The 20,008-nt window shown below is 42.6% G+C and overlaps 2 protein-coding genes across 3 annotated transcripts in view; one reads left to right on the top strand and one right to left on the bottom strand.

Moving 5' to 3' along the window:
• Positions 1 to 633: 633 nt before the first annotated feature.
• Positions 634 to 7,613, top strand: LOC110499944 (zinc finger protein 250). Its single transcript, XM_021577001.2, has 8 exons — positions 634 to 987; positions 1,127 to 1,323; positions 2,123 to 2,227; positions 2,336 to 2,431; positions 2,751 to 2,861; positions 3,040 to 3,160; positions 3,271 to 3,570; positions 4,207 to 7,613. The coding sequence occupies exons 1-8, from the start codon at positions 954 to 956 to the stop codon at positions 5,268 to 5,270; spliced, it is 2,028 nt and encodes a 675-aa protein (XP_021432676.2). The 5' UTR covers positions 634 to 953; the 3' UTR covers positions 5,271 to 7,613.
• A 120-nt stretch (positions 7,614 to 7,733) lies between these two features.
• Positions 7,734 to 20,008, bottom strand: part of LOC110499947 (ras association domain-containing protein 8) — a 32,934-nt gene continuing 20,659 nt past the window's right edge. For both annotated transcript variants that reach the window (XM_021577006.2, XM_021577005.2), the window contains exons 3-5: positions 18,521 to 19,452; positions 10,288 to 10,417; positions 7,734 to 10,007 (exon numbers count right to left, since the gene is read on the bottom strand). In XM_021577006.2, coding sequence (XP_021432681.1) covers positions 9,892 to 10,007; positions 10,288 to 10,417; positions 18,521 to 19,452 — 1,178 coding nt within the window. In that variant the 3' untranslated portion in view covers positions 7,734 to 9,891. The remainder of the gene's footprint in view (positions 10,008 to 10,287; positions 10,418 to 18,520; positions 19,453 to 20,008) is intronic.

Genomic DNA, 20,008 nt, shown 5'->3' with positions numbered 1-20,008 from the left:
ATGTTATCTCATAGAACAAAACGTTCAAGATCTCCTAAGCCTGTGTTAACCTCTGACCTTATTTTTGGTGTTTATCCCAAAACCCTATTCTTTCCCCATCCATTTTCCCCATGGGAATGGCTGAACGTATGAGAGGTAACTAATTTTTGGCTTTTAGTTGGCGAGCTTTATTATCATACCCTATTAATTAATGTTGATGGTTAAGAGGCAGCTCCCAAGAAAACTGCAGATGACTTTGACCTCCATCTGACAAGGCAAGTACGCTGGACAAGCCTTTTCCACAATGATGAGAGCTCAAATTTTCTTTATTAGATGGCAGGACAGTAACAGCAATTTTGTTGACATTTGAAACAAAAATATGAACCATTTAATAATATTTCATTCATTTTAATTACAGAAGTGGAGCTGTCTCTCAGTCAGGGTTTTGACTAGGTGGTATACAGGATTTGTATGTAGCAGGTTAGGAGAACTTACACAGCAGGTTAGGAGAATTAGGCTATTTTGGTGGGAAATATTATAAACCCTCAATTAAACTAAATGATATATTGCAATGACTAAATACAAAGATAATAATATTTTGTGGTATGCATCTTTCTTTTTAAAAATGAGGACCTTTATTCTGAAGGATTGTTTTTAAACATCACCCGGAAGTACAGTACTTCGTCGAGGTCAATGATTTGTTTGTTGTTCGTCAAAGCACAGATAGATGAGTAGAACATCTTTGGTAAAAGTAGTGGGATGTGCAAATGTTGGCTATCTATAGAAAACGGGTTTAGTTTGCTAGCTAACTAGTATAGTATTAGCTAGCTTGCATAAAGATATCAACCTTTTTAGCTACGTTGTAAACCCTCAGTGTATATTCTAGGCTTGGTCACTCCTAACATTAGCATCAAACTCTTTAGGTAGCTAACAGTAGCTTGTTTCAGTGGCTTCTTTTTCTTTGCAAACTAGCTATGGATATCATTATTGATCCAGCATCAGAACAAGGTTAGTTTGTGTTAAATGTAGAAAAGTGATTTCCATTCAAATATGTCCTATAGCCTACACATAGCTTGTAATAATAGTAACTAGCTGAGTTATGGAGTGTATTTGTTTATCTGTTAATTGCTCTTCTCTTCGGCAACAGATCTCCCTCTGTTCTCCTTGCGTCTCCTGGTTCCACCTCTACGACTGATGTCAGCTTTCATGTGGCAAGTGGCTCAAGAGCGTAATGTGATGCAGTATGGGAAGCTGGAGGAGTTTGTGACTTTGGTGACAGAGATGGTTCCAGAGCTGCTGAGCTCCAGGCAGAGGACCCAACTCATCCTGGGACTGAGGGCAAGGGTGAGTGAGGTGGAAATGTTGAGGGTTGGTATGGGAAGGGTCTTATGATGGAACAAACTATGGGCAGCTACTAGCTGCAATTACTGTACGTCTGCCCTGCTCTGATTAATCAGGCTGTAATACACAATTCATTGGTACATACAGACAGCAACTAATGCCTGAAAAATCGTATGAATGTTCATTACAAGCCAGAATGTTGAATAAAATTGCATTTAAACTTACTCTACCGGTTGTCTGGCGGATTGTCCTTCAGCATTTGCGACATTTCCACAGGAAATGAGATATGGTTCGGCACCTAGGTAAAATTAGTTTTATATTGGATATTTGTTTTTCTCTTCAATAGCTATAGAACCAATATTCTGAATCGGGGGAGGATGGAGAACAATCCACACCTTTTTTGTGTGTGAATATTTTTCAATATTTCTTTCCCCTACAATTCCACACAAAAAAATTCTCTATCCTCCCGATTCAGAAAATACAATTTTCATTGTCATGGCAAGCTTGGAGAGAGAGAAAAAAATCCAATATATAATTACCTTCACCTTAGTAAGGCCCTAGACAATACTTTCCTGTGGATATTTTATCGAGTTTCAAGCATCTGAAGGACAAACCACACAGACAACTGGTAGAGTAAGTTTACATTTAACTTTATTCAACATTCTGGCTTGTAAGGAACACTTACACAATGTTGCAGGCATTCATTTCATGCTGTATGTACCAATAAATTATGTATTACAGCCTGATTAATCAGACTACCCTGGCCCTAGTCCTGCTTTTCACATATCCACCTCTGTTCCAGATGGTTTTAGAGTTGTGTTGCAGTGTGGGCGGAGCTGACCTCCTGACCATCCAGGCCCACCTGGACATAATCCACACGTTGACAGAAAAATCCTTACACAAAGAGGTAGTTTAAATTGGCAACACTTTATGAATGAGACACTGGGAATAACTTTATTTCTGAAAGATGGACTCCTGTACATTTGTCTGATGTTTTGTTTGCGCCTAATGACAGAGTCATGGTGATGAATTGGAGGCTTCAGATTCTAACTTTGTGGAGCTAGTCCAAACCCTGCTGGAAGACCCTTCTGAGAGGGAGCATTTCTTCCAGGTGAGGAACTTTCTCTCTAGAGTTCTTTATGATCCGTTTGCTTGAATATATTTCTGAAATAGGCTACTAGTTGAACATCTACTTAGATCAACTGCTCCATTGTTCCCACAAGTAAGGGAGGAGGCTGATGACATCACATCAGACCAACTCCTTGAATGGCCTACTGCTTGTAGTTTGTACCCTTACATGTGTGTACATTACTGTAATTATACTTGGGATATTGTTTCTTAACAGGAAAAGTTCCAAAATAGCTGGAGTGCATCTTAAATGGAGACATTTGGCACTAGACCCATTTCATGCGACATTGTCTATTTCACAGGAGGTGTTCCCAGTCCACTATGGCCCTCGGTATGACACAGCGCTGCAGACACTGGTGTGGGAGTTCCTCTCCAAACTGGAGGAGCTGCTGCCTATACCAGACCTCACGCAGGTACTGAGGAAAACATCTCAGTTCTAAAAGATTGACGGAACATCACGTCATGTGGCTCTACAGATGAATTGAATGGTGTTTTTGGTCATGTCCAAACTTGTACCAGCCACTTGAGGTTTTGTATTTCAACTCTTTATTATCCTGTATTGCCCTGCTCCCCTTGCCCTGCCCCTCTTAGACAACAGCATGGCTCAGTGCTGCCCCCTCTGTCCTGGAGGGATGTGGACAGACTGTCTTTGACCCTGAACAACTGAAGACAGTGCTGCAGCACCATCAGCGTCATGGAAACCTGAACAAGAGTAAGTCTCCAACCAGATAATGGCTATGAAGTAAATAGTCCAATTGGACACCTCTTGTATTTTTTACTTGCCAATGTAGGTGAGTTTAACTGATGTTCTCTCCTACTCAGGTCATGTCTCTAAATACACTGCAGATACCATCCTGTCCACACTGTCCATCCCTCCGAAAATGAGAGTTGTTATTAACTACGAGCCAGACAACTCTGACAATGTGAGGCCATACTCAGATGACAATGAATGCATAGATAAGGGGGTAGAGGTCAGTGAATATGAAGATCACAATGAAATCCTGGATGAAGACACTGATAGATGTTTGGAGGATCTAGGGCTGTCAACATCAGAAGAACAGGAACAGGAGGGTCTGTCACCTGCAGAGACCTCAGTGTTGGTTACTCCAGTACCCTGTGATGGTAAGGAAAATAAAAAAGTTAGAACACTCATCCATTGTTTATGACTAATAAAGTATATGAATTATAATGTGCAAGTAACTGCCAAAATAATAAAAACATTTGAGTAAATGAGGCATACGAAGTCTATTCTATGTGCTTCCACACAGGTGTGGTTCTTGACTTAATTAAACAATTAAAGTCACATGCTTAGGGTCATGTATAGAAATGCTGGGCAGGCTATTATTTTGCCTACCATGGCTATGCCTCCATAGGATGGCGATGCCCCCATCCACAATGCACGAGTGGTAACTGAATGGTTTGAGCATGAAAACTATGTTAACTATGTGCCATGGCAGTCAGTCACAGATCTCAACCCAATTGAACAATTATGGGAAATTATGGAGAGGTGCCTGAGAGAGCATTTTCCACCACCATCAACAAAGCACAAAATGATGGAATTTATTGTCGAAGAATGGTGTCGCATCCCTCCAATATAGTTCCAGACACTTGTAGAATCTATGCCAAGGTGCCCAACGCCCTTTGAAAACATTTTATATTGTTGTTTCCTTTAGTTTGGCATTTACCTGTGTAAAAATATGAATATATATATATATATGGTGGTTATGTAATCTTATCTCCTGTATTTTCTCTTTACAGAATTGGACTTGGATCATTCTCTCAACGTAATGGTGAATGCTGACGAGCCATGCCAGGTTCTTACCCGCACTCTGCCTCCGTTCTCTCACAGTGAAATTGCCAACCTCTGCAAGACCGACCAAGTAGAAAAGGACAGAAAGCAGGTTGACAAGAAAGAAGAGGTGGTCAGAAAGGGGGACAAAAAGAATGAGATCAAAGCAGTTGACAAGAAAACAAAGGTGGTCAGAAAGGGAGACAAAAAGAGGGTGATCAAAGCGGTTGACAAGAAAAAAAAGGTGGTCAAAAAGAGGGTGATCAAACCGGTTGACACGAAAAAAGAGGGATCCCCTGCACCCCAAAACAGGACTCATACATGTGAGTGTGGGAAGGTTTTCAAAAAACCATCACTGTTGACGCTACATATGGGAGTTCACACGATGCCACATCATTGTGACCAGTGTCCCAAACGATATGCTACTCCTGGGGCACTGAAAAAGCACCAGCTACTTCACACAGAAGAAAGACCATTCGCATGTGAACACTGTGACCGGAGGTACAGGAGTGCTTATGATCTCAAAGTGCACGTGCGCATTCACTCTGGGGAGCGACGTCACATGTGTACTGTCTGTGGCAAGAGGTTTACCCAGCAGTGTGCACTAGTGAGACACACGCGAATGCATGCTGGGGAAAAGAATTATTTATGTAGCATATGTGGTAAGGCATTCCTTACCTCAGGAGAACTGCGGTTGCATACACGAACGCACACAGGAGAAAACCCCCACACCTGTAAACATTGTGGAAAGGGTTTCAAAGTATCTTGCCATCTTACGGTTCATCTGCGATCTCACACAGGCGAGCGTCCTTACACCTGCACCCAATGCCCCAAGTCTTTCACTACCTCAGACTCTCTTAGAACGCACATATATACACACACTGGGGAGAAACCTCACCGGTGCTCAGAGTGTGGGAAAGCATTTACTCAAAGGGGTAATATGGTAAATCATATGAGAAGAGTTCATAGACCGGTTAAGATTCTCCAAAAGTACTCCCAACACAGACAAAGTCTCGTAAAAAAAAAAAATTGAGAACAAAATAAACTATGTAGGAGTTAATTCCAATGTAAACACTAGCAGTATACACATGATTTTACAGGTCCTCTTTTGTATATCAGATTATCATACCAAAACATGTTTTTCAATAAACTTCTTCCGATTTTTCATGTCTACACATGATATTCGAGACGACAAATAACGATAATGATTTTAGAAGCGGGATTATGATTTACATTGACCCAATTTAAAATGGTTTAAACCTCCAGATTCCTTTACACTTGTAAAATATGCAGAAACAATGCATCCCCAACTACCTCCCGTGTTGTTCAGGGAGATCTGAAAACTTTCGGTTCAAGATGTCTTTTTAATTGTGTACAATTAATTGTGTAAAAAATGTGGGCACAATCAGAATGTTGAAGATCAGAATTTATGTTAGAGCAAGGTATAAACGGGCTTGATTCAATCTGTATTGCAGAATGATCGCAGAAGATTTGCGTTATAGCGCGATTAAAATTGAAAGGCACTGTTCCTGTGTTTGCGGAGACTGTGTTCATGGTAAACACTGCATATGTCGACTCAATCGGAAATAACCTTTAAATTTGAACACAGATCTTCTGTGATACGGATTGAATCCAGCCATAGTCTATACATTTCTCTCCCAGATCTGCAAAACCAGTGGTCCAGGGTTCAAATCCATCTTTTCTTATGTGTTGGATTATTGAGATACATACACACTATGACTCAACAAATCTGCCAATCCTCAAGTGGCGCATTGGGATTGTTCCAAGACACAAAATCATTTGTGGACAGACAAGATTGTAGCGTCTAATCCTCTCAATTCCTAATTTCTTTACATTTGGTAATATCATTAATTGAACGAGTCAGCTGTGACACAATATTAGTGCTGCAGGACAACAAAATTAGTTCAAATATTGTCTTTTCATTTGAGTTGAAGTCCGCTACAACACAAGGACAAACTTTCAACACTGGTCTAAATGTATTAAGCATTTCATATATCAGTTTATTACAATGATGTCATGGATGTGGCAAAGTCATTTCTCTCAGATGTTTGTGGGGGAAAAGAAGTAGAACATGTCATTCTCATACATGACAGCTCCGTCCGAAATGTTGGCAGAACTTCCTTCCAATCATTTACTCTTTGGGCTGGTTTCCCGGACATATCGTCAGCCTAGTCCTAGACTAAAAAGTGTGTTCACGGGAGATTCTCTATTGAACGTCCTTCTCAATCCAAAACTAGGTTTAAGGCTGGATTTAATCCGTACCGTTGAAAAGCTGCGCCACAGAGTTTCTAAACCCAGAGACTTCCGGGAAAGCTTGTGAAACAGACCAAGCAAACCAGGCTGTGGTGAGAGAAGTGAAAAAATATGAATTAGTTATAAATTTAAAGGCACAACCTAGCTTCGAGACAATATTTTAAGAAATTAAACATGTTATTACTCCAACCTCGTGAAAGTGACACACTAACGTTTTAATTTTTGCGCCTTTGGAAACCTGCGCATGCGCAGTACGGTGCGAGATGACCGTTAGACCCGATGACGTGTTTCCAACGTTGCCATGACATCGCCTACAAGTCTGGGCAGGTATTTCTTTTGGAGAAGCAGTTTATGCCTTCGTTACTGTCTTTTGCTGCACAATAGAAATGTAAAGGCAATGTTCCCGCATTCGTGGAGACAGCATTCATGGTAAACGCTGCATATGTCGGCTCAATCAAAAATTATATAAACATTTCAATTGCGCTAGAGCGCTACAGATTGAATCCAGCCCTTAATCTGTGTCTAGAAAACCGTTGATTATAGACATGTTTACGAAGACAGGCCCAAAAGACTTCTGAGAACACCATACTCAGTTGGTGCAACATTTAAGAACAGTCCTAAAAGATTTCAGTGCAGTCATTCCATGTCATTTCAGCGAGCAATGACACCCACCATCTCAGATTGTTCAGAAATAGTTTGTTAGAAACAGGTAAGATTGGCATTCCTAAAACATTATTTTATTGAAATAGAATTTAATCAAAATAATGTTTCAGGAATGCTAATCGTATCTGTTACTCACTACAGAAACCATTTCAGAAAAACCTGAGATAGTGGGTGTCGAAATCCTCATGTGCTTTTTGATGTGAAACGACCCTGCAACTTTGGGCCTTTATTCGTAAGCTGTGTCTAATAACCACCAAAAGATGGGGCACTTTTTAGGGTTTAAAAACCCTATTTGTTTACAGTTTGAATTTCAGTGTCCTCTGACATATTTGAGTGAATGCACTGGTCTGGGACCAAGACATGCCACTGTAGAAGACAGAGCCATGCAGTCCGTAACATACACTGTGATAAACAGTATACTTCCAGACTTATAACTCCACTATCATCGTAAGCCTCTGGTCATTTCAACAATACAAAAACATCAAAGAAACCAAGCCATCAGTGCATGCACCAAGCTGTCCACAGAGTAGCAGGATAAAACCAAAGTTAATTCATATTATGTACAACTATTGTCTTTGTCAGCATTATGCATTATTTTAAATATTGTAAAAATATTCCAATACTATGTAGTGATTATTTACAATTCAGTAAGGCATGCTAATAGTCTATGCTGTGTACGTTGTTAAGCGCCATTGTTCTTGTGTTAGTGGGTTACATTTTGGCGACACAGCTCAACCCTTCATGATCCAAACTAGGACATCAATAATACTGAATGGAACGAGCTTTAGGTCCGTCTAATGACCTTGACGTGCGTCCACCGGCTTTGCTGTTGGTGGGGTTCCCTGGTATCAACTAGTCCACAACCAAATAACAACCTTTTATCTCACACAGTCCTCTCCACCGGCTTTGCTGTTGGTGGGGTTCCCTGGTATCAACTAGTCCACAACCAAATAACAACCTTTTATCTCACACAGTCCTCTCCACCGGCTTTGCTGTTGGTGGGTTTCCCTGGTATCAACTAGTCCACAACCAAATAACAACCTTTTATCTCACACAGTCCTCTCTCCACGAGGCTGAAGAGCCACAGAGTGGAGTTCGATCTATTGACAGATACATTCACAGTCCAATAACTCTCTCCATTACAAATGCATCACTTTTAAAGTGGAGGCAGATACAGTGGCCCCTGTAAAGGTATTTACAGAGCACGTTATGTTTTAACAAATTAAGTACATTCAGGTTGACCACTACCAATCACATTGTCTAACTTGCTTTGGTTCATGTGAGACATCTTTTTAACTTCAGAAAAATTATTAGCCATGTAAGACAATAGACAAACTAACAATTATTCAAGAGGTTACAAATGATAAAAGAAAACCACAACACAAACAAGACATTATCTCTAAAAACTAAGTGGTAAGTACAAATTCTACAGGCCCTTCCAAAGTAAAAGTGCAACGGTAAACTTACAGCATACTAAAAGATACCAACGATGAAAGTGAGTAACCACATAAATTGCATAATGTAATATTTTTGCAAGTATAATCAATATGAAATGACCAATATTAAGATCCTAGCGAAAACTTTTATGAGATGTATTCTGCCACCCAGTGGCAGACCAGATTATACAGCTATTGACATCAGTCACAAAAATAAAATAAAAATCACAAAACTGATCAACAATTAGTCACTAGACTGCTGTGTTGACCATAAATGGTGCATCAGATCTCTGGAGCATAGCTGCCATGACTATAAGTATCTGTTATAACAGCCTTTACTGTTCTTAAAGTCTTTAAGGCAGTCAGATATGGCTCTGCTACACACCACAGGTCTCACACAAGGTGGCCTAGCTGTGTAAAATATGGTTTTCTGACCCATTCTGTTTCTGTAACAAATGGCCATTAGACTTTTGAGACCTCTGTCTTTGTAAATCATGGTTGTCTGAAGATATTTTAAATTTCCTCTATATCGCATGATCTCCAAGGGACTTTCTTTAGTCTCAACCCCTACAAACAGCTGGATTTCCTCATGGTTGGCCAGGGCCAGGGGCAGCAGTGGACTCTTTAGTTAAGTCATCACATGACTGTGATTGTGCACTTTACTAGTCCATTAGCTTGCTATATGAAGGTAACAGAGTGCTAGGTGGTGTTAATACCATATTTCTCGCATCTACTCAGTCCTTGTAGGTCTTCGAGAGGAAATAGAGAAGTGCACAGAGGTGAGGCTAAAACGTTCTGTTTGAAATTGGGCCTTCTGTACCTCAAAAGATGCATGACTGTTTGAAAAGCATAGCAAGAACATGGTCGAGCTCTCCAGCTATCTACCAGTGGCAGAACAGCCAAAACGAGGCAAACATTCTAAATCCTATAGTCTTGACAAAACTGTTGGGGGTCTCTGTGTGTTCTCATGGAAGATGGAGGAAACGCAGCAGAGAGAAGGGGAAGGATGGCATTGTGGGAGGACAGGGTGGAGATCAGAGGAGGCTAGGGGATGAGCTGCCAGCGCAAGTGCTCATTGTAATGGTTGTTTCCATGTGTTTGGTACCATTCCATTTATTCCATTCCAGCCATTACATTGAGCCCTTCCTCCTATAGCTCCTCCCATCAGCTTCCTCTGGTGGAGCTCCAATGGAGATAAGAGATGGCTCCTCCAGGGGAGAAGCCGACTTAACTCCAGCAGAGGGTCACTGATGGTAGGCAGCAGAAGGTAAAGGTCAGGGGTCAGACATAGATGCCCTCAGGGTTGAGGCCTGAAGACACTGGACTCTGCAGAGCTCGGAGGTCGCTAGGGAGGAGGCGGGAGGAGCCCAGACGTTTCAGCAAGGCTGATTGGAGGTCTGAAGAGAGAGGGGAGGAGAAAGTCATCAAGAAGTCTATGTTGTGTTATTTTAATTTTAAATTATACTTCTTTACTTTCAGGTTGAGCATTTAGTGTGTAGATTAGACTGTGGCGTGACAAAATGTAACATTACTATCCAAATAAAGAGCTTTACAAAAACCTGACATGGTGTACTAACTTCCAGTAGGGGGTAGTGTTGGATAATACAATGTTTGAAATGTCTGAGCCCAGATTGGGAAGAAAATCTGATGAGGAAACTTTGTAATGCTTGTGTGTACCTGTGTTATTCTCCTGGTCATTGGGCTGGGCTGGTAGAACGCTGACCTTGGTGCCAGTCTGATGGATGAACTGCTGAAGGTTCACTTGTCTCAGCTCCCTGGTCAACTGCTCCAACTCCTGCTCCTTCTCCTGCAACAAACAACCACTCAACTAGTCATTTACTTCCCCTGCAGTTTCTACTGTCAGTTCCACTTCCCTGTAAACTCGGTTTGTCAACTGATGGCGCCCACCTGGCCACTCGTGCCTAACAAGCAACTTTATAGATTCATACGATGTTTAAAATATATTTGTATCTTGTGGAATTGTATTCCTTTACATTTAAGGCTATTTGCAGGTGGAATTGTTGCATTGAGAAGAACCTTGAAAATCAGACAGTTTACATACATATTGCAGGTGGTTAAACCCAATAAAGGAGCAGTCATTCTAGGGCCCAGCTAGGGAAGAGTTGGTTCTAGGGAAAGAGTCTGGTGGAGTAGATCTGAAGTTCTTTTCAGGCCCCAAAATCACCAGTAGTATATAACTCACCACCCGAATCTTTAAAATAACTGTTTTACCTCACGCCCACACTATTGCTGCATTTAGACAGGCAGCCCAATCAGGCAGATTATTTCCACTAATTTGTCTTTTGACCAATCACAAAATATATTTTCACATCAGCTCTTTTTCAGAGCTGATCTGATTGGTCAAAAGACCAATTAGTGAAAATAAGATCAGTATTGGGCTGCCTGTCTAAATGTAGCCTGTGTGGTGTACTCCACCCTGTAAGTAAACGTTACATCATGAGGACTAATAAGAGGCCTCCAAAATGTTCCTACTAAAAACACAGGGCCCTTTTCAATCAAACACAGTAACTTCAAAAATATTCTTCCCAAGCAGTGAGAAACCATGCTTAAATTAATAAACAGTTATGTTGCATTGTAAACATGGTTTTGTCAAGGACATGAATCCAAACTAATATAAATTCAGCGCCAGACGAATGTAAAATATATATATGTGGTACCAGTCAAAGGTTTGGACACCTACTCATTCCAAAGTTTTTTGTTATTTTTACTGTTTTCTATATTGTAGAATAATAGAGAAGATATCAAAACTATGAAATAACACATATGGAATCATGTAGTAACCAAAGAAAAGTGTTAAACAAATCACATTTTATTTTTGAGATTCTTCATTGAAGCCACCCTTTGCACACTCTTGGCATTCTCTCAACCAGCTTCATGTGGTAGTCACCTGGAATGCATTTCAATTAACAGGTGTCCCTTTTTAAAAGTTAGTTTGTGGAATTTTTTAAATTAATAATGTGTCAGTTGTGTTGTGACAAGGTAGGGGTGGTACACAGAAAATAGCCCTATTTGGTAAAATACCAAGGCCATATTACAGCAAGAACAGCTCAAATAAGCAAAGAGAAATGACAGTCCATCATTACTTTAAGACATGAAGTTCAGTCAATCCGGAAAAGTTCAAGAACTTTGAAAGTTTCTTCAAGTGCCGTCGCAAAAACTGCCACCTTTATTTAACCAGGTAGGCCAGTTGAGAACAAGTTCTCATTTACAACTGCGACCTGGCCAAGATAGAGCAAAGCAGTGTGACACAAACAACAACACAGTTACACATGCGATAAACAAACGTACCGTCAATAATACAATAGAAAAGTCTATATACAGTGTGTGCAAATGTAGTAAGATTAGGGAGGTAAGGCAATAAATAGGCCATAGTGGCGAAATAATTACAATTTAGCAATTAAACACTGGAGTGATAGATGTGCAGAAGATGAATGTGCAAGTAGAGATACTGGGGTGCAAAGGGGCAAAACAATAAATAGCAATATGGGGATGAGGTAGTTGGGTGGGCTATTTACAGACGTATAGGTGCAATGATCGGTAAGCTGCTCTGACAGCTGACGCTTAAAATTAGTGAGGGAGATATGAGTCTCCAGCTTCAGTGATTTTTTCCAAATAGTTCCAGTCATTGGCAGCAGAGAACTGGAAGGAAAGGCAGCCAAAGGGGGAGTTGGCTTTGGGGGTGATCAGTGAAATATACCTGCTGGAGCACGTGCTTCGGGTGGGTGCTGCCATGGTGACCAGTGAGCTGAGATAAGGCGGGGTTTTACCTAGCAAAGACTTATAGATGACCTGGAGTCAGAGAGTTTGGCAACGAATATGAAGCGAGGGCCAGCCAATGAGAGCATACAGGTCGCAGTGGTGGGTAGTATATGGGACTTTGGTGACAAAAAGGATGGCACTGTAATAGACTACATCCAATTTGCTGAGTAGAGTGTTGGAAGCTATTTTGTAAATGACATCGCCGATGTCAATAATCTGTCATTTTTACGAGGGTATGTTTGGAAGCATGAGTGAAGGATGCGTTGTTGCGAAATAGGAAGCCGATTCTAGATTTAATTTTGGATTGGAGATGCTTAATGTAAGGCTGGAAGGGGAGTTTACAGTCTAACCAGACACCTAGATATTTGTAGTTGTCAACATATTCTAACACGGAACCCAAAATGGTGCGCCATCGTGCATAAATGTATTTTGTCCACCCACACCAAACATGATCATGACACACAGGTTAAAATATCAAAACGAACTCTGAACCAATTACATTAATTTGGGGACAGGTCGAAAAGTATTAAACATTTATGGCAATTTAGCTAGCTAGCTTGCACTTGCTAGCTAATTTGTCCTATTTAGCTAGCTTGCTGTTGCTAGCTAATTTGTCCTGGGATATAAACATTGAGTTGTTATTTTACCTGAAATGCACAAGGTCCTCTACTCCCACAATTAATCCACACATAAAACGGTCAAACAAATTGTTTCTAGCCATCTCTCCTCCTTCCAGGCTTTTTCTTCTCTGGACTTTATATTGCAATTGGCAACTTTCATAAATTAGGTGCATTACCGCCACTGACCTCGTTCGTCTTTCAGCCACCCATGTAGGTATAACCAATGAGGAGATGGCATGTGGGTATCTGCTTCTATAAACCAATGAGGAGATGGGAGAGGCCGGACTTGCAGCGTGATTTGCATCACAAATAGAACTGACTTGTATTTTATCCCTTGGCAACGCAGATGCTCGTTGGCGCGCGCGAGCAGTGTGGGTGCAATAATTGAATAATATAGATTTCTAAATTTATTTTGTAACGCTCGAACAGAGTAGTGATGCTAGACGGGCGGGGTCCAGAGTAGTGATGCTAGACGGGCGGGCGGTCGCGGGCAGCGATTGGTTGAAGAGCATGCATTTAGTTTTGCTTGCATTTAAGAGCAGTTGGAGGCCATGGAAGGAGTGTTGTATGGCATTGAAGCTCGTCTGGAGGTTTGTTAACACAGTCTCCAAAGAAGTAACAAGAGTGTCATCATTGATTTACACAGAGAAAAGAGTCAGCCCAATAATTTTTATTTAAACCAGGTAGGCAAGTTGAGAACAAGTTCTCATTTACAATTGCGACCTGGCCATGATAAAATAAAGCAGTTCGACACATACAACAACAGAGAGTTACACATGGAGTAAAACAAACATACTACAGTAGAAAAATAAGTCTATATACAATGTGAGCAAATGAGGTGAGATGAGGGAGGTAAAGGCAAAAAAAAAGGCCATGGTGGCGAAGTAAATACAATATTGCAAGTAAAACACTGGAATGGTTGATTTGCAGTGGAAGAATGTGCAAAGTAGAGATAGAAAAAATGGGGTGCAAAGGAGCAAAATAAATAAATACAGTAGGGAAAGAGATAGTTGTTTGGGCTAAATTATAGATGGGCTATGTACAGGTGCAGTAATCTGTGAGCTTTTCTGACAGCTGGTGCTTAAAGCTAGTGAGGGAGATAAGTGTTTCCAGTTTCAGAGATTTTTGTAGTACGTTGCAGTCATTGGTAGCAGAGAACTGGAAGGAGAGGCGGCCAAAGGAAGAATTGGTTTTGGGGGTGACCAGAGAGATATACCTGCTGGAGCACGTGATACAGGTGGGTGCTGCTATGGTGACCAGTGAGCTGAGATAAGGGGGGACTTTACCTAGCAGGGTCTTGTAGATGACCTAGAGCCAGGGGGTTTGGCGACGAGTATGAAGCGAGGGCCAGCCAACGAGAGAGTACAGGTCGCAGTGGTGGGTAGTATATGGGGCTTTGGTGACAAAATGGATGGCACTGTGATAGACTGCATAACAATTTATTGAGTAGGGTATTGGAGGCTATTTTATAAATGACATCGCCGAAGTCGAAGATTGGTAGGATGGTCAGTTTTACAAGGGTATGTTTGGCAGCATAAGTGAAGGATGCTTTGTTGTGAAATAGGAAGCCAATTCTAGAGGAGAGTTTACAGTCTAACCATGTACCTAGGTATTTGTAGTTGTCCACATATTCTAAGTCAGAGCCGTCCAGAGTAGTGATGTTGGACAGGTGGGCAGGTGCAGGCAGCGATCGGTTGAAGAGCATGCATTTAGTTGAACTTGTATTTAAGAGCAATTGGAGGCCACGGAAGGAGAGTTGGAATGGCACTGAAGCTCGCCTAGAGGGTTGTTAACACAGTATCCAAAGAAGGGCCAGAAGTATTCAGAATGGTGTCGTCTGCGTAGAGGTGGATCAAAGACTCACCAGCAGCAAGAGCGACATCATTGATGTATCTGATCTGTCGTTCTGCCCCTGAACAGGCAGTTAACCCACTGTTCCTAGGCCGTCATTGAAAATAAGAATTTGTTTTTAACTGACTTGCCTAGTTAAATAAAGGTTAAAAAAAAAAAAAAAAAAAAAAAAAAAAAAATGTATACAGAGAAGAGAGTCGGTCCAAGAATTGAACCCTGTGGCACCCCCATAGAAACTGCCAGAGGCCCGGACAACAGACCCTCCGATTTGTCACACTGAACTCGATCAGAGAAGTAGTTGGTGCACCAGGCGAGGCAATCATTTGAGAAACCAAGGCTATCGAGTCTGCCGATGAGGATGTGGTGATTGACAGAGTCGAAAGCCTTGGCCAGGTCAATGAATACGGCTGCACAGTATTGTTTCTTATCGATGGAGGCTAAGATATTGTTTAGGACCTTGAGCGTGGCTGAGGTGCACCCATGACCAGCTCTGAAACCAGATTGCATAGCGGAGAAGGTATGGTGGGATTCTAAATGGTCGGTAATCTGTTTGTTGACTTGGCTTTCGAAGACCTTAGAAAGGCAGGGTAGGATAGATATAGGTCTGTAGCAGTTTGGGTCAAGAGTGCCCCCCTCCTTTGAAGAGGGGGATGACCACAGCTGATTTCCAATCTTTGGGAATCGCAAACGACATGAAAGAGAGGTTGAACAGGCTAGTAATAGGGGTGGCAACAATTTAGTCAGATAATTTTTAGAAAGAAAGGGTCCAGATTGTCTAGCCCGGCTAATTTGTAGGGGTCCAGATTTTGCAGCTCTTTCAGAACATCAGCTGAATGGATTTGGGAGAAGGAGAAATGGGGAAGGCTTGGGCGAGTTGCTGTGGGGGGTGCAGTGCTGTTGACCGGGGTAGGGGTAGCCAGGTGGAAAGCATGGCCAGCCGTAGAAAAATGCTTATTGAAATTCTCAATTATAGTGGATTTATCGGTGGTGACATTGTTTCCTATCTTCAGTGCAGTAGACAGCTGGGAGGAGGTGTTCTTATTCTCCATGGACTTTACAGTGTTCCAGAACTTTTTTGAGTTTGTGTTGCAGGAAGCAAATTTCTGCTTGAAAAAGCTAGCCTTGGCTTTTCTAACTGCCTGTGTATATTGGTTTCTAGCTTCCCTGAAAAGTTGCATATCACAGGGGCTGTTCGATGCTAATGCAGAACGCCATAGAATGTTTTTGTGTTGGTTAAGGGCAGTCAGGTCTGGAGAGAACCAAGGGCTATATCTGTTCCTGGTTCTAAATTTCTTAAATGGGGCATGCTTATTTAAGATGGTGAGGAAGGCATTTAAAAAAAATAATAACCAGCCATCCTCTACTGACGGGATGAGATCAATATCCTTCCAGGACACCCTGGCCAGGTCGATTTGAAAGGCCTGCTTGCTGAAGTGTTTCAGGGAGCGTTTGACAGTGATGAGTGCAGGTCGTTTGACCACTGACCCATTACGGATGCAGGCAATGAGGCAGTGATCTCTGAGATCTTAGTTGAAAACAGCAGAGGTGTATTTAGAGGGCAGGTTGGTCAGGATGATATCTATGAGGGTGCCCGTGTTTACGGATTTAGGGTTGTACCTGGTAGGTTCCTTGATCATTTGTGTGAGATTGGGGGCATCTAGTTTAGATTGTAGGACATCCAGGGTGTTAAGCATATCTCAGTTTAGGTCACCTAACAGTACAAACTCTGAAGATAAATGAGGGACAATTAATTCACATATGGTGTAGTTGGGGATGGAAATGTCTATATTTTTGGTGGCCTTCCTAAACCAGGATTCAGACATGGCTAGGACATCCGGGTTATGCTAAAGCAGTGAATAAAACAAACTTAGAGAGGAAGCTTTGGACGTTATCATGCATGAAACCAAGGCTTTTACGGTTACAGAAGTCAAATGATAGTGCTTGGGGAATAGGAGTGGAACTAGGGGCTACAGGGCCTGAGTTAACCTTTACATCACCATTGGAACAGAGGAGGAGTAGGATAAGGCTAAAGGCTATATGGCTAAAGGCTATAGGAACTGGTCATCTACTGCGTTGGGGACAGAGAATAAAAGGAGCAGATTTCTGGGCGTGGTAGAATAGATTCAAGGCATAATGTACAGACAAGGGTATGGTAGGATGTGAGTACAGTGGAGGTAAACCTAGGTGTTGAGTGACGATGAGAGAGGTTTTGTCTCTGGAGGGACAAGTTAAGCCAGGTGAGGTCTCCGCATGTGTCGGGTGGGATGAAAGAGCTATCTAACGGGGGCTTTTGAGTGGGACTGAAGGCTCTACAGTGAAATAAAACAGTAAAAAAGGATAAGTTCATTAAAGTTATCTGCACCTCAGATTGCAGCCCAAATAAATGCTTCACAGAGTTTAACTAACAGACATCTCAACATAAACTGTTCAGAGGAGACTGCATGAATCAGGCCTTCATGGTCTAATTTCTTTAAAGAAACCACTTCTGAAGGACACCAATAAGAGCAAGAGACTTGCTTGGGCCAAGAAACACGAGCAATGGACATTAGACTGATGGACATCTGTCCTTTGGTCTGATGAGTCCAAATTTGAGATTTTTGGTTCCAACCGCTGTGTCTTTGTGAGACGCAGAGTAGGTGAATGGATGATCTCCGCATGTGTGGTTCCCACTGTGAAGCATGGAGGAGGTGTGATGATGTGGGGGTACTTTGCTGGTGACACGGTCTGTGATTTTATTTAGAACTCAAGGCACACTTAACCAGCATGGCTACCACAGCATTCTGCAGCGATACGCCATTCCATCTGGTATGCACTTAGTGAGACTATCATTCGTTTTTCAACAGAACAATGACCCAACACACCGCCAGGCTGTTAGGGCTATTTGACCAAGAAGGAGAGTGATGGTGCTGCATCAGATTACCTGACCTCCACAATCACCCAACCTCAACCCAACTGAAATGGTTTGGGATGAGTTGGACCGCAAAGTAAAGGAAAAGCAGCCAACAAGTGCTCAGCATATGTGGGAACTCCTTCAAGACTGTTGGAAAAGCATTCCAGGTGAAGCTGGTTGAGAGGATGCCAAGAGTGTGCAAAGCTGTCATCAACATTTTTGGTTACTACATGATTCCATGTGTTATTTCATAGTTTTTTATGTCTTCACTATTATTCTACAATGTACAAAAAAGTAAAAATAAAGAAAAACCCTTGCATGAGTAGCTGTGTCCAAACGTTTGACTGGTCCTGTATATGTTCCAGATAATATGCAGCCCTGTAAAATGGGCTTACGTGTCTTACTTCATTATAATGTTTTCTGCAAAAGGTATCATCACAGTATAATCACCATCATCCATTTTACATAAGGTGTTTGTGTGTCTTCCAATCAATGATACATGTTGTATTCAACCCTATTTTACAAAAGGTGTTTGTTTATGTACATCATGTGTTGTTTTCAAAACCATTAGGAATCTATGGAAAATGTTAGTGTGGCACTTCTCTCTCTACTGCTTCTGAACATGTTTCATCCCTTAGGTCTTCATCAGTCAAAGCACATAGGAGCATAGATTGCAGTGTTCAGAGTCTCCAGCACCTCCCTAAAATGCTGAATTTGTGTATGTACAATCACTGTTTTCCTATACATTTTTCCTTCTACCAAAGCTGACCTGTAGTTTCTTGCTGGACTGTCCCAGTGAGCGGTCCACAGCCCTGCTGCTGCTCTCCAGCTGCACTCTGTGTTGAACCTGCTGCTCCAGCTCCGCCCTGACCTTCCTCAGCTGGGCCCAGGCCTCCTCCTCGTCCACCTGCCTGCTCTGCTCAGTCTCCTGCTCCAGGCCAGCCTCCATGCCCTGGATACGGGTCAGGTACTCCCCCAGTCGGGCTTCACACTCCCGCACCCGTCCAATCAGCTCCTGGAGCTGCTCCCTCAGCTGCCGCTCGCTCTCCTGCTCGATCTGCAGCTCGTTCTGCCAGAACTCCTCCTCGGACATCTCCACCTCATTCCTCCGCAGCTGCTGCTCCAGACGCACCAGCTCCTCCTCCAGCACGCCAATGCCCTCCTGACCCTCAATGCACATGCCAACATCACCGCTCTCACAGCCGTGTAGCTCTGCCTCGGAGCCCTGCAGCCTGCTCTCCAGTAGCTGGAGCTTGTCCTTCTGCAGCTGGACCAGGCACACCAGCTCCCGGGCTGGACTGAGGGGCACAGACACCACCCCCCTGCCCTGGTTCAGTGCTCTCTGCTGCTGCTTGGCCTCGGCATCTCTGCCCTTCCCAAAAATATCCCTCAAGCCCTTGGCCGTGAAGGTGAGGGACTTACGCTTGGGCTCCCGACGCTTGAGCGAGCGGTCATTGGCCGATGGGCGCAGCTTGGCCAGAGGAGGCAGGCTCTGGCGGTAGAGGCCGCGCTCGGGCACACGGGATGCACCGTCGGAGTTGGGACATTCGCTGAGGGAGGGGCCGGTGCGCTGGAGAACCAGCTGCACGTCGCTGGCATACTGGCCCCACATGTTGAGGGACACCACAGGGTTTTCATGCGGGGCCAAGTGACGTTCCGTCTCCCGCCATCTCTCGATCAATGTGTACCTGCCAGTACGCCCTGCAAAAAGAGTGAGATAATGATTTGATCAGATTAATTAATTGGAGCTTTACTAAGTAATTGGGCTTAGCTGACCAATGTACAGTAGTCACACGGCAACTTTATTTGCTATTTCTTGCCACATACCAGCCGGTGACCAGTTACATACAGACCAGTAGCTAGACTACACTCTGCAGTAGCAGCAGATTACAGAGATCATCTACCATTGACTTTGTCATTGTTATCCCCTCCTGCATTCAGAAACACAGCCACAACCCTAATCTGAACTCTTTACCTCTGCTAAGAACAGGGAAACTCTATGGAAGAACCATTCACAATTACCCCACTTGCTTTCAGACACAGTTTATTGGGTGGGCACTGTGCAGAGTTTTCAGAGTAATGGGTTGTTTTTTCTAGGAAGAACCCAACAGGGATTTCTCTATTCAAATATAGGAGCAGTTGTTCAGTTCCCATTCATGCTAGGGTTGGAGTAAGGTTCAATAAAATTGTGTGTGTGTGTGTGTGTGTGTATATGTGTGTGTGTGTGTGTGTGTGTGTTCTGCTGCAGTTAAGAGCA

This window comes from Oncorhynchus mykiss, chromosome 21, assembly GCF_013265735.2.
Source record: "Oncorhynchus mykiss isolate Arlee chromosome 21, USDA_OmykA_1.1, whole genome shotgun sequence".
NCBI classification, from domain to species: Eukaryota; Metazoa; Chordata; class Actinopteri; order Salmoniformes; family Salmonidae; genus Oncorhynchus; species Oncorhynchus mykiss.
Note: the sequence above shows the minus strand (reverse complement) of the source record. Positions and strands in the feature narration are given on the sequence as shown.

Excerpts from the sequence above, each read along its gene's own strand:
- LOC110499944 (XM_021577001.2), top strand. The coding sequence starts at position 954 with ATGGATATCATTATTGATCCAGCATCAGAACAAG. Across the intron at positions 1,324-2,122 it reads TCCTGGGACTGAGGGCAAGG|ATGGTTTTAGAGTTGTGTTG; the intron begins GTGAGTGAGGTG and ends CCTCTGTTCCAG. Across the intron at positions 2,228-2,335 it reads AAAAATCCTTACACAAAGAG|AGTCATGGTGATGAATTGGA; the intron begins GTAGTTTAAATT and ends GCCTAATGACAG.